Consider the following 13,131-nt stretch of genomic DNA (forward strand, 5'->3'; position numbering starts at 1 on the left):
TTGAGGCGAGAACGAAGACAAAATTGGTTGAATGCCGATAACATATTTTGTGTCTCTCTCTCTTTGCTATTTATATTTCGTGCACATGTATGTTTATATTTGATATATTGTGTATGTTGTGTCACACCCCAAACCTGGAAATGGAACCCAGGGGTGAGAATGTAACCTAACATGTCCCTATATCCAACAAAATATCCAAAGATACAACACAAAGGATGAGGGTCCGACCCTGTGGGGTTCCCAGGCACCCTATATACATCCAAACACAACGGAATATACGCAGCAAAAAAAAAAAAAGTCATTCTATACATACATGGTACCATACTAGAGTCTATACGGAGTCCAGGCTCCACACATACAAAACGTACAACCAGGTGCCAAATATACCCAAAAACAGTAACCCGTGAAACAAAATTCCTAGCACTTACACAAGCGCTAACTGCAGTACACCGACCACTATGCTCCCAACACCAGGATGCTAGTTCCGGTTACTCGAATGACCTGTAAAAATGTACGTATAGTAGGGGTGAGACACATCTCAGTAAGGCAAACACAGGTTACATTAGTGTGTGGCATTTAAGTGTTATCATGACAGCAAAATATACACAGTTAAAAACATTTCCAGTGTTTTCACCATGCAGTTCCAGTACAGTGCATACACACACACACATGCATACACACGCCCATGATCTACCCAGTGTTGTCACACCCCTTGGCCCGAAGCCGATCCGCGATATCAGGCATTAGCCCGTAGCCAACCCGCGATACACAACGCCACCAGCACATGGCTAGTCCCAGACTCCCATGGCATCGTACCGGCGCTAACTAGTGGATCCACACCCTTCGATGATCAACCGGTATAGGCTCACGCCCTCAAATATAGAACCGGACACTCTTGCCTACATGGTAGGCGATAAACACACGCCCTCGGATATAGAGCCGGATACTCTTTCGTACTTGGAATAATTAGGAACCCAATTCCTATTGCATTTCAACAAAACACAACTATGCATGCTCATATAACCAAACAAACCACGCCCATTTGGTAATCTAAAATCATGGCTTTCCAAACACATACAGTTTAAACAAGTCAAGGCATGGCCATCTTTATATCACAGTATAAATCATCACATACATACGGTTTTCAACAAAACCAAGGATGCAGCCCAATACACCATTTTCCCAAAATTGTAATCATGAAAAACCCATAGTTTAACCCGTTAGATCCCCCCAAATGAGTAACCAAAATGCACACAGGACCGTGAACCACAATTCTACTGAGTTTGATTTCAAAAATAACCAATATAAACTGTATTCCCATACCTTTCCCCCAAATGACAAATCTCAAATTCTAAGGCCCCTAAATAGCGAATCGAGTTCCAAAACCTACAAATCCCAATACAGAAAGTATTCACAACACCGTTCTCAACAAAACTACCAGATCAGAATTGAAAACCGAGCCTTACCGCGATTTTATGCCAAAACCCAAAAATGGCCGAACTGAAAATCTGATCCGTAGAACTTGTAAAAAATCCTTCCACAATCCTTGTGGTAACTTCGGATCGTCAAATCAGACTATGAATGGCAAATAAATCTAGAGAAAGGAAATGTATGGAGAGTTTCCAGAGAGATAGCAAGAGAAAATAAGGTTTCTTAGTTGAGAAGTAATGAAAATGGATATTTATAGTACCCTTGACTCAGCTCTTCTCATCAACGAATTGCGTCCTCGTCGACGAGACCTTATAGTCTTCTCGTCGACGAGACCATGACCTCGGCAACGAGCATGGGATTTTTGATTTTTTGAAACCCCTCGGCTTTTCCTCGTTGACGAGCCCTGAATTTCATCGCACTTCACAATACTTCTCGATTTCTCCTCATCAATGAACACCTACTCCTCATCGACGAGAAATATGAGGCCTTCGTCAACGAACTCTGGTTTCGGCGATGAATCATATTTAATTACCTTTTTACCCCTCTCTTATTTTAATTAAACCCACCTATCACGGTTCGAATCCTGTTTAATTACCTTTTTACCCCTCTCTTATTTGAATTAAACCCACCTATCACGGTTTGGGTTCTTACATGTTGTGCATGATTTAAATTGTTTATTGTATTGATTGCCTCACATACATGCATTAAATAGTCGAGAAATATTGAGTTTGCTATATATGTTTCATTCATTTGTTCAGTTAAATATTGTTGGGTTTTGTGACGATTTAGAATGACCCTAGGTTGCGAAATACTGAATGTGATTTAACCCTTTTGGGAATACATCATTCCTCACAATTAAATGTATGAACATTATCGCAACGTCTCGAAAAATGGTCCGAAATGGCGAGCGATGATAATAATAATGATTTGATGGAGTCGTTACTAACCTGCTATTTTCCTAAATGCAATTAGTTCATCTAATTACTACTCATTGATTGGTCTCTAAACTGATTTTAGGGTCAAAGAACCAATAGTCTCAATCTACTTTTATTAAAGTCGGAATCAGGTGTACAATTATGTGAAGGTATTAACACCCCTTACATGCCCATTCTACGAACAATAACTAATTAATTATGAATTATCCCTAAATTAAATTGAATAGCCTTTAATTAACTCCTTAATAAACCCATAAACATTAAAATTTCAAAAAGAAAATATAAAATCAAGTATGATTTAGATATGTCTAATAAGATCTCGAAATGAGAGGATCTTATTAGATAAACTCCCCTCATGACTGATATAGGTGAATACTGAAACACCTCTTTACATTTTGTTTTATCATCGGAACGCGCACACACATAAAATAAGATATATACAAATATAAAATATTCATGCAAATATACAAAAAGAAACAATTAAGATATCAAAAACATTCCTAAGTTTCCAAAAATTTTCAAGAATTTTTTGGCATTTTTCAACATTTTTCTACAATTTCTTAGAATTTTTTAGGAATTTTATTTAATATATTTATTGTTGGTATTTTATTTTTTATATATTTTTTTGTTTCTTGAGTTTAAAATGTAACGACCCGAAAGATTAAATAATAAAATATTTGAAAAATATAATGGATTAATGGATAATAAGGGAAAATGGGGGATTTTTAGAAGAATAGCAGGTCTCGTCGACGAATGTCCTATCTTCATCGACGAGTGTCCTTCTAAAGCTCGTCGACGAACTCTAGTTCCTCGTCGACGAAGGAATCCCAAAAGAGAATTTTGGAACTCTGAATTTCGTCGACAATGGTATCTTCTCGTCAACGAAGTCTCTACAGTGCCTCGTCGACGAACCCACGTGTCTCCACAACAAAGCCCTACCTATAAATAGAGTTTTCCTTCATTTTCAGCGAGAATTCGCGAACTCTCTTCTCTCTCTCTATCTCTAAAACAAACCTCCAGCCTTCTCTCTTCGATTTCGGGTCGGATTTGACCCGATTTGACAATCTAGAACCGCCACCAGGTTTGTAGGATCGTTCTCTACAAGGCTGTAGGAGCTAATCGTGGGTTTGAAGGGTTTGGGAAACATCCCAAAATCAGGGTAAGTGAATTATTTTGGGATTTTCTTAATAAATAATGTTATTTGGAGCCTAAGAAGTAGTAAATAAGTGTTTTTCTTAAGATTTGAGTTAGTTGGAATTTATTTTAATTAAATTAGGATTTTTGGTTCAGGGTCCAAGTGAACGCTATGGGTATCAGTTCGGGGATCCTACCAGCGTAGTTCGGAAGTCAGGTAAGGGGAAATTACATATTAAATCAGGTTTTTCATTAATTAAAATGGATTATATTTATTTAAGTATATATATATTTCCATGTGGGTATAAAATGCTAGCCATGTAAAATTGTGTTTTCTAATCCTAGGACTGCTTATATAGCTATGTGTATGTGAAAGTAAATGAATGAAAGTGAAAAGTAATTTCTGAAGAATTATGTAAGAAATGAAATATATTTTCAGCATATAAATGTTAAATGTGGGTTGGCTTATTTTACAGGAATATGTATGAATTTTACTGTTAAATTGTGTGGCATGAGATTTTGTGCAAATATATGTTAAATGTATGAGATGCAGGCTAAGTAAGTAAAGTATTAAGAATAAAATATGTTATGGACTATGTTGTTTGTGTATACTAAATGCATCCATGTAAATGTAAGACAACTGAAAGATAATCATGTTAGCAGATCTAGCACACTTCTATGTTGACTAACTAATGACAATTAAAAGGAATTGTAGACTAACTGATGATGGTTAAAGACCAGCTGTAGTACGAAGGAAAGAAAGGAAAATGTTTTGAAATGACAATAAAATGACATGGTATGAAATGACAATGTGAATGATGTAATGTTGAAGAATTACGTAAAGTAAAATGTGATGCAATGTTTAAGCTATGAACATGAACAGATGTGTATGAATGAATAATGACAGAAAGGAATAATGTATTATGATACTAGAAGTATCTATGTATGTAGAACATGTTGTGATTGGACGGGACGTACTCTTCGCCTAAGGGCTTGCTGAGTAAGGCGAGTGCACTAGTAACTTCATGTGTGGCAATAGCCGCATAACGTACTAGGGCCGAGGGAACCTACTTGTATAGGCGGGTAGATTTCCCTATCCTTACGACCTTTTTCGGTAAACTATTGTTGAACTGTGTGAGTACGAGATCAAACTAACACTTGAGGGCTTACTGAGTAAGGTAAGTGCCTTAGTATGCTTTGGTTGTGACCTTAGGATTGTCTAAGTATTACAGCAGAGGGGTGCTACTTGTATGGGCGGATAATCACCCCTATCCTTAGGTAATCTCGTGGGTTAAATCTCTGCATGTGTTTGATTAGGTTCAAAAAATGATTTCAGAGTTATGTTAATGATTTGCAAATGTATTTAAAATAATATCTATATACCTCATGTAAGTCACACGCTGTTTGAAACTTTTCAATTTCAACCTCACACTTTTTCTATCTCACTTCTTTCTTTTTCAAATTTTAATTTTGATTTACAATTACCACTCATTTGAAATCTCTTCTTATGATGTGTGTAGGTGCAAGCATGGAGATGCTTGAGCCATCAATTTTTTATTTTTTTATTTTTTATGTATTTTTATTTATTTATTTATTTATTTGATATTTTAAAAATAAATATTTACAAGTTGATGTGTGAATTTGAGCTGAATGATGAAATAATAAGTTCAATTTTTGATATATAGAGTTTCGAACGAAATGGGGTGTCTACAAACATCAAAGACTTTGAGTTCTTAGTTTAAGATTTAGCTAATTGACCTTCTTGGTCATCTTCTTTAGTAATACATGAATCTTATTTTCTAGTTAAGAGAAAATACGTTATTAACTCAAAGAATCAAAATATGTTCAAATAATACAAATAAAATTTAAAACAAAACCTTTAAGAACCAAAAGGATAAAATTGTCAACCAAAATGTCACAAGTAGGTGTTGGAGCCTTTATGCTTTGAAGAGTAATGTGATGTGGAGTTCATAGATTCAACATTGCTAATCATATCAACATGAACATAATTTTTTGGTAGCAAAAATAATATAAAGTGAAATCTGTATTATACTTTCAATATTTATTAGCAAGATCATCCTCATCTTCTCCTATTTTTTTATTTTATTAAAAATTTATTAGTTTAAACTAGACAATGAAAATTAACACATCTCACATCTCGTATCTCTTACCATCTCTTTCAAAATAAAAAAATTTTAAATTGTAAATCTTTATAAATGTAATCATCTCTTATTTCTCTTTCAATTATACTTAATTTCTCGATTTGAGAAACGATAATGAAAGAAAATTTAAGACCCCTATTTGGATTAAGGGTTCCATTTGACGAAAGGAAATTGGGAAAAAAATCTATTTTTTATTATACTTGCTCTCTACATCAAATGGTACTAAAATGAAAATTTATTATAATGTGATTAAATTTTTAAAAAAAAATCAAATATTAATTGCGTGCAAGACAAGCTTCCAATCAACTTCCGAACCTAGACAAACTTCTAAATTCTTGTTTCAATCAAAAACAAAATTGAAGGAAAAACCTTGACCCATTTGAACAAAATGAAGTGTAAAATTACATTTATTTTAAATTCATACGAATCCAAATTCATGTCTTGAAATATAAACCGAACACTAACCGAATGGATTAAAAAGACTATTCATCAAATTGAAGATTACAAATTACCACTTAAAAATAGAGTTCACGGCATCTTTGAATATTCATTGGAATTGATGCTCATGGCATCTCATTCCCACATTTGTTTAGCTATGAGAATCGTACTTTGCAATCACCTTAACATTCTTAAGAATGAAAGATTTCCACAAAGTATTATCTCATTCCTATACTCCTCCATGATAGTTTTCATGAGAATCTTATTCACACAGAAATCTTCCTTTTTGGACCAAATTGGCATTGTTATTTTGCAAGTTAGACAACAATGTTTCATACAATGCAATATTATTTCATTTTATCATTATATTTTAAATTATTAATAAAAAAATTAATATTGTTATTGTGTTATAATAATAAATTTTAATTATTAATACTCCAGCATCATATTAGCTCAATTATTCCAATTAATTTGATCATTTTAATGCTGATTTTTTAAAATTTATGATTGTTTAAAATTTTATATGGATTTAATTAAGTTTAATAAAGTGCACATTTGCAGTAATTTTTTGTGTCGAAACATATTCTTTATACATTTCAAGGCATGATTCTCTTCTTGAAATGCTCCATAGCATTCTCATGTTCAACCATTACGTTGAGAATCTTGTGTATATTTTTAGAAATCTTGCATGCAAGCCACAATAAAAAGTGTAATAATTTAAGGGCATTTTTGTCTATAAAATAACAGTAACATATTTTAATCAAGAAAACTAAGAGCGTTATAATTTTTCAAGCATATACTTCCAAAGGCAAATAATGAAGAAAAAACAGTATTCCTCAGATGAGAAAAAGGGGTGTTTTGGGGCCTAGCAAAATCAGCGATTACAGCATACATGGGTTAAGAAAGAATCAACTGCAGCTATTATGTAATTAAATTACTTCTGGGCTAATAATATAACAATTTTAAAATGCTTGTTCTAATCAGCCAAGGAGTGAGGCTTAAATCTGGAACGTACCGGACCAAATTGATATCAATGAACTCTCTGAAGCAAGTTTTCCACCATAATTTTCTGCTTCGTCCAGCTTAAGGATTCTGATTTCATTATTGTATTGGCAACGAGGATGATGGCGGATGGTGATTCCGCGTTCACCTAGAATTCAAAAAGAATTTTTATCCAGTATGCAACAGACAACACAAAGCTGATCGAGCTTGGAGCTCAGCCCCCAAAAGAGGCTTTCAAAGCGCAAAAAGGAACTCGAAATAAGGGACCACATGAACACATCAGAGTAAATAAGGGATCAGAGTAAATAAGGGCCTGAAAAAATACCCAAACCCGTCCATTTAAGCCAACTGCTATCTCAAAGGAGAGCTTCTTCCCAAGAGCCTCAAGAACAGGACATGGTGGTGTGCTCAGCAGCCTGAAAAGTGAATCAGAAACACAAAACATCAAGCTTCAGTCAGGACATGGTGGTGTGCTCAGCAGCCTGAAAAGTGAATCAGAAACACAAAACATCAAGCTTCAGTAGGGTGAAGAGCTATGCTGTAGCAGAGGAATGATTTGGTGCGAGTATCTCTCGTGTTTATACTCTCCATGGGGTAAAGGTACAAAGATCTCACATTCGTGATAGCCCAGTTGACGATTCGAACATGTAGCCATCTTTAAGGAGACCAAACTCTGCAGCTTTCCCACCGGCTATGAAAATACAATACATGTCTTTAGAAACTCTCATCAAAATACAGTCATTCTCTTGCATCAATAAGAAATTTAGAGGAAAGGAACACAGCCCATACAAAAGTTATTTACAGTTGGGGGAGAAGCACAAATACACTAACCATCAGTGCATGACAGCTCAGGATTCGTGCCAGCATTGGCCTTCACGACCCGAACATAGAGCAATGCACCTACCTGCCGCCCATCAGGCAGAAAGAAAGAAGGGGAAAAAAAAAAACAACATGCAAAGACAAACCCAAATAAATAATACACAATATAGCTCCAAATAGCAGTATGTCTACAAAGGAATTTAGTAGTAACAACAATACAATCAGGGAATAAGCTGGCATCATGCCTCAATCATGTACTTCTAAATACTAAACTATTAACCATTTCATATGGAAAAGAATCACAATTAAAATCCACTTGCAACAATAAAAACCAAAATTTATAAAATTAACAATTTCAGACCTTAGATTTGGATTTGTACAGATTTAAACAAAACTCAACATCAATATGGTAGCAGCGTTTGTAATGGGACTAACAACAGCCAAGTAGTTCTCCAAAAGTGGAAATTGTGGAATCCACAGGGAAAATTAAAGACAAGGGATCCACTCTACCCATTTTGAAAATTTACAGATTTGGATTTTTTATTTTTTTTCTTTTTGGATAGAAAAAAAAAATCATTAACAGAAGAGGAAGAAAATCATATTTAGAGAATGAGAGATCCTCCTAAAACAACCAGGCAAGCAATTACAATAAGGCCTCTCCCTTCAATCTCTCTGAAGATTGGTCAACAAAATTCCTCAAAAAACGCAAAGACTGCCCAAGAGAAAGCAACGAAAACAACTCTATTCTATAACAAATTTGCAGGGGTGGGTTTGCTTACAGATTTGGTAATTCACCAACAGGCAAGATGCCTGCATAGTGCATGGGTAACAAAGAAGAGCACATCAATAAAAAAGGAGCAAGTTCAAAAATTGTTTGGGTGGAGCAAGTTCAAAAATTGCTGTAGACCAGAAACAGCCTCTGAGCCCTGCCTGTACACAATAGGTGTAGTTCTTGTTTGCAGCTGACTTTAGATCAGCCTATCAATCTGACCATAATAATGACAACATTCATTAAACAAGCATGGAAGAAGATTCATCAGCCTCAATTTCTAATCTGTAGTATTTGGTAAGCTCAAAGAGCAAGGAAGCAAAAAACTCATTAATTTGCAACAGCAACAATACAGAGGTTTTAGTAACTTCTAACAATTGATTTTTCAGAAAATCTATTGTTCGATATACTATGTTCCTAAATGGATAGTCTTCAAAAGTTTGAAATTGATCTATAGAAAGTGGACTAGACTTCACAGAAGGATTGACAAATATTGCATTGTGTTATGTAAAGATAATTATTACCAGGCGACTGCTCTAAGCCTGTGATGCAGGAGGGTTGACATAAATAGAACAGTAACTAACTGAGGTAGGTATTGCAAGTTCATTTTACATCTTCACTCACTCCTATTTTTTCATGAGAATAAGCAATACTAAATTTTCCAACCATGATGTATTGCATGCTAAACATCACACATGATTCAGTGCAGCACAAAAACAACACTTGGGAGTTCTCAAGAACTATTTCCCAAATTTTCTTTTCCTTAATGCAAAGGCAGCATTGTAAAAAAATGAATATAACAGGGTGTCCAAACAAAATTCTGAACACCATGATATCTAGTAATTGGCTAGAGTAAATGTCCACAGCAAAATAATGACCAACAATTGAAGTTGCCTCCAGTGGCATAGAGGACATGAGGAAGCTTTCTTTTCTTTGTTCTATATGTCTAAGACGCAAGCCTCTAAAAAACCAGATAGATTGCATACATTGAAAGCGCTTCCGCACTCTCACAGCCAGCATCAACAAGAAATCTATAAAATTTATTATTATTATTATTATTATTATTATTATTATTATTATTATTATTGCTGTTGTTAAGGGACAACATAAAATATGATCTGGCTTATCAAAAAAGGTAAATAAATAAGTAATCTCACACAACACAAGCAAAAACGCACCAGGATGCTCTGCATGATGGTCAATCTGGATCTGGCAAACCATCAAAGCCACATCTTTTCTCATTTCCGTGTACTTTTTATGACCAGGACATGGGGTTGTGATGCACATAAGTCTAATTTTTTAAAAAAAGGGAACCATATCTGTAGCACACCGCCATCCAATACACCATAAGCAAATTATCTTGTAGAAACCTGTCCCCCACAGCTCTTCAATTTATATTAGGTGGTTGAGGATTATCTTTCTTAGTAGGATTTTTTTCATGTTGCAAAGGGATTCTAATTGATATAAGAAAGCAGGCCAGTTTTATTTTGAAATAATATTCCAGAATCAGAAACCATCCCCTCAGATGAGTATTTGGTCTCTTTTGCTCTCATTATGATTATCATCCTCTCTAGAAAAAACAGACAAATAAGGAACCATATTTTACTCCAAAAAACATAAATAAAGGGAAGGAAAAGAAACTTGGGTTTTATTTGATAGGAACTAAGGAAATAGGAGGGAAAAGAAAAGGTAAAATGGAGGGAAGGAAAGGAAATATGCATTCCTTTCCCTTCATCACTTAGTTAGGTGAAGGAAAATGTAACAAAGGAAAGTGGTAAACACTCAATTTGATGGCTATTCTCTTTCCATCCATTTCCTCCCCTCAATTTGGCGGAAGAAGGGACAGTGGTTAACATTCATTTTGATGGCCAAGCCCCTTACCATTCATTTTCTTCCCGCTTTTGTGGGCAAGACCCTCTTCCATTCGTTTACCTTATCTTTGCACAATTCACCCTACCAAATCAAGGAAAAAGGATTTACCACTCATCTTTTCCTTCTTCACTCCCTCAAGCAACAAAGCAGGTTTTACTACCATAATTAAAACAACAATGATGTTAAAATGAGATAATACAACTATGAAAAGAAATATATATGGGTAAAAGCAAAGCAAGTTTTTAACTTCAAAAAATACATTGTTATATAAAGTTTTGATTTTACCTTCGCCAAGAAAATTAACTCCATTTTATAAGATTTTGTTTTCAGAGGAAATGAATTAAGGCCGATAATTGATGGACTGGATTGGAATCTTATTTTTAAGAGTAGCAAAGTTGTTGGTCAAAGATGCCTTTTACTGAACGTGGGGTGGAGGATTTGGTACTAAGCGGGTTAAAGTAAATGGTTCAGTATCTTTCATCATTGTTGGTATATTGTAAAAGGACGATCTTTTTTTTTTTTTTTTAATATCAAAAAGAAATTTTCTAAGTGGGGAGGATGCTATTGCAGGAGATAATATTACTTACTCAAGTTCTTGGAAATTTATGCCTCAAATCCATCAGTCTTTCTTTCCTAATGTCCTTTATAAATAGGGTACTGGGGAGAGCATCTGTTTTCAGGAGGACAATTGAATTTGGAATGTGCCTTTGGCTATTGGTTTCCCTCATCTGTTTCATTTCCCTAATCTTCATGAGTCTCCTATTGCTGCCTTCCTCATTCTACAAAAGGGTAGGCCTCTCTTGGGATTTTCATTTTGGGAGGAATTTCAATGAGAGAGAAACTAATGAGCTTTTCTTCTTCAAATATCATGCTTGATTATTTTCATTTAGGAATATTGGTTCTACAGGAGATTACTTGTGCAAATCTTCTTCTCCCATTTGATCCATGACCCTAATGTCAGCCCTTGGCCTTTTTCATCTAATCAAGAAAGCTAAAATTCCTTCAAAGATCAAGGACTTTTCTTTGACCACCATCCTGGGAAAAATCCATAACTGACTTACTTCAAAAGCAAAGACCCAACAAGGCCATAACTCCCAATATTTGTACCCTCAAGTTCAGGAATGGGAAAACATGCTGACACAAAACAGCATGAAAGAATTATAGCCAAGAAGAGAAATTAGAAGAGAAATAGAGGAGAGGCGAAGAGAAGAAGAAAAAGGGAGGAAGAAGGAGATACAATTGGGGGGAAACACACATATACTTTCAAATTCAATAACCAACCCTTACATGGCTTTCACACACTATTTATAAGAAAACCTAAATTACAAGAATTATCCATAAACCCCTGAAGATACATAGAATTACAAGTTAACCCTTAAAACAGACATATACTACAAAACAACCCCCAAATACACATAAGCCTACGACAAGCATCTAAAACACACAACAAGCTACTAATTAACTAAACAAATTAGGGTTTAGGACCCAACAATCCCTTGATATAAGTCTATGAAATTGGTCTCCAAATTGGGTCAAACTGATCTAACGAAATAGCTGCTTCCCATCCTACATCAATTTCCCTCCTGAAAAATACTCAACTCCGTCAAGTTGGGGAAAGCGCCAAGGAGTCCATCACCATGAATAGAATCATCTCGCTTCATAAAAGGAACCATTGATGGAGAGGAAATAAGAATTTTCACAGGCATCATGCTTAACCGTCCAACCATGTAACCATGGACGGCCCAAAATAATATGACAAATCTTAAGAGGAAGGATATCACACCACAATGCCTCCACAATTGAACTAATATTGAAGGTAAGCAAGCAACAATCATGGACCTCCAAGTTGGTATTGTTTCGCCAAGCAATTTTGCATGGGTTGGGATTGAGATTCAACTTCCAAATTTAACTTCTTCACATCTTGTTTAGAACCTACATTTGCATAACAACCAGGATCAACCACCGTAGTACAAAGCTGCTTATGACAAATCACATGAGTCCCAAAGATGCTAGTTCTTCACCAATCATCTATTTCTTCAACCTAGTGAAGAGAGCATATGTCAAAGTACTAAACAGACTTTTATGTTGCCATCATCATCTTAAGTCACTTGGGACTCTTCTGATTTAGCTTCAAATTCAATTACTTGAAAGCCAGCATCATCCTCCTTTTTTTCTGTGAAAGGCATGACTTGGTTAGGACATTGTGCAGCTCGATGCCCAAAACCTTGACATTTGAAGCAGTTGATGATGTTTGGACCTTAGAAGTTGTTCTGGAATGGTCAGAGTCTTCCAAGCAGTATTTGTATGAAGTCTGTTACCCAATCCCTTAGCTGATTTCTCTCACAAAACTCCACCACTACTCTTCTCAAACAAAAGGGTTAACGTAGCTCTAGCCTCTAGGAGGATTACACTGCATATCCTCCTCAATCTGAGCAGCAACATACATCCCCAACTAAGGGGACAACATGTAGCAAGCTTGGAGGTAACAGCTACTTCCAATCCTTTCCTGTAAAAAGCCATCATTACATCCATTCTATGTCAGGACGACTAGCCAAATGATAGAACCTAC

At 35.3% G+C, this 13,131-nt stretch overlaps 1 protein-coding gene across 2 annotated transcripts in view; it reads right to left on the reverse strand.

Annotated features, from left to right (window-relative positions):
- Nucleotides 1-278: 278 nt before the first annotated feature.
- LOC131146409 (uncharacterized) overlaps nucleotides 279-13,131 on the reverse strand; it is a 30,345-nt gene continuing 17,492 nt past the window's right edge. Inside the window, exons 6-10 of one of the 2 annotated variants that reach the window (XM_058096004.1) lie at nucleotides 7,934-8,006; nucleotides 7,718-7,793; nucleotides 7,428-7,518; nucleotides 7,116-7,250; nucleotides 279-501 (exon numbers count right to left, since the gene is read on the reverse strand). In XM_058096004.1, the coding sequence (XP_057951987.1) occupies nucleotides 7,131-7,250; nucleotides 7,428-7,518; nucleotides 7,718-7,793; nucleotides 7,934-8,006 (360 nt within the window). In that variant the 3' untranslated portion in view covers nucleotides 279-501; nucleotides 7,116-7,130. Of the gene's footprint in view, nucleotides 502-6,826; nucleotides 7,251-7,427; nucleotides 7,519-7,717; nucleotides 7,794-7,933; nucleotides 8,007-13,131 lie in introns of those variants that run through there. The other variant, XM_058096003.1, reaches the window with a different exon arrangement.

Source organism: Malania oleifera, chromosome 13 (genome assembly GCF_029873635.1).
Source record: "Malania oleifera isolate guangnan ecotype guangnan chromosome 13, ASM2987363v1, whole genome shotgun sequence".
NCBI classification, from domain to species: domain Eukaryota; kingdom Viridiplantae; phylum Streptophyta; class Magnoliopsida; order Santalales; family Ximeniaceae; genus Malania; species Malania oleifera.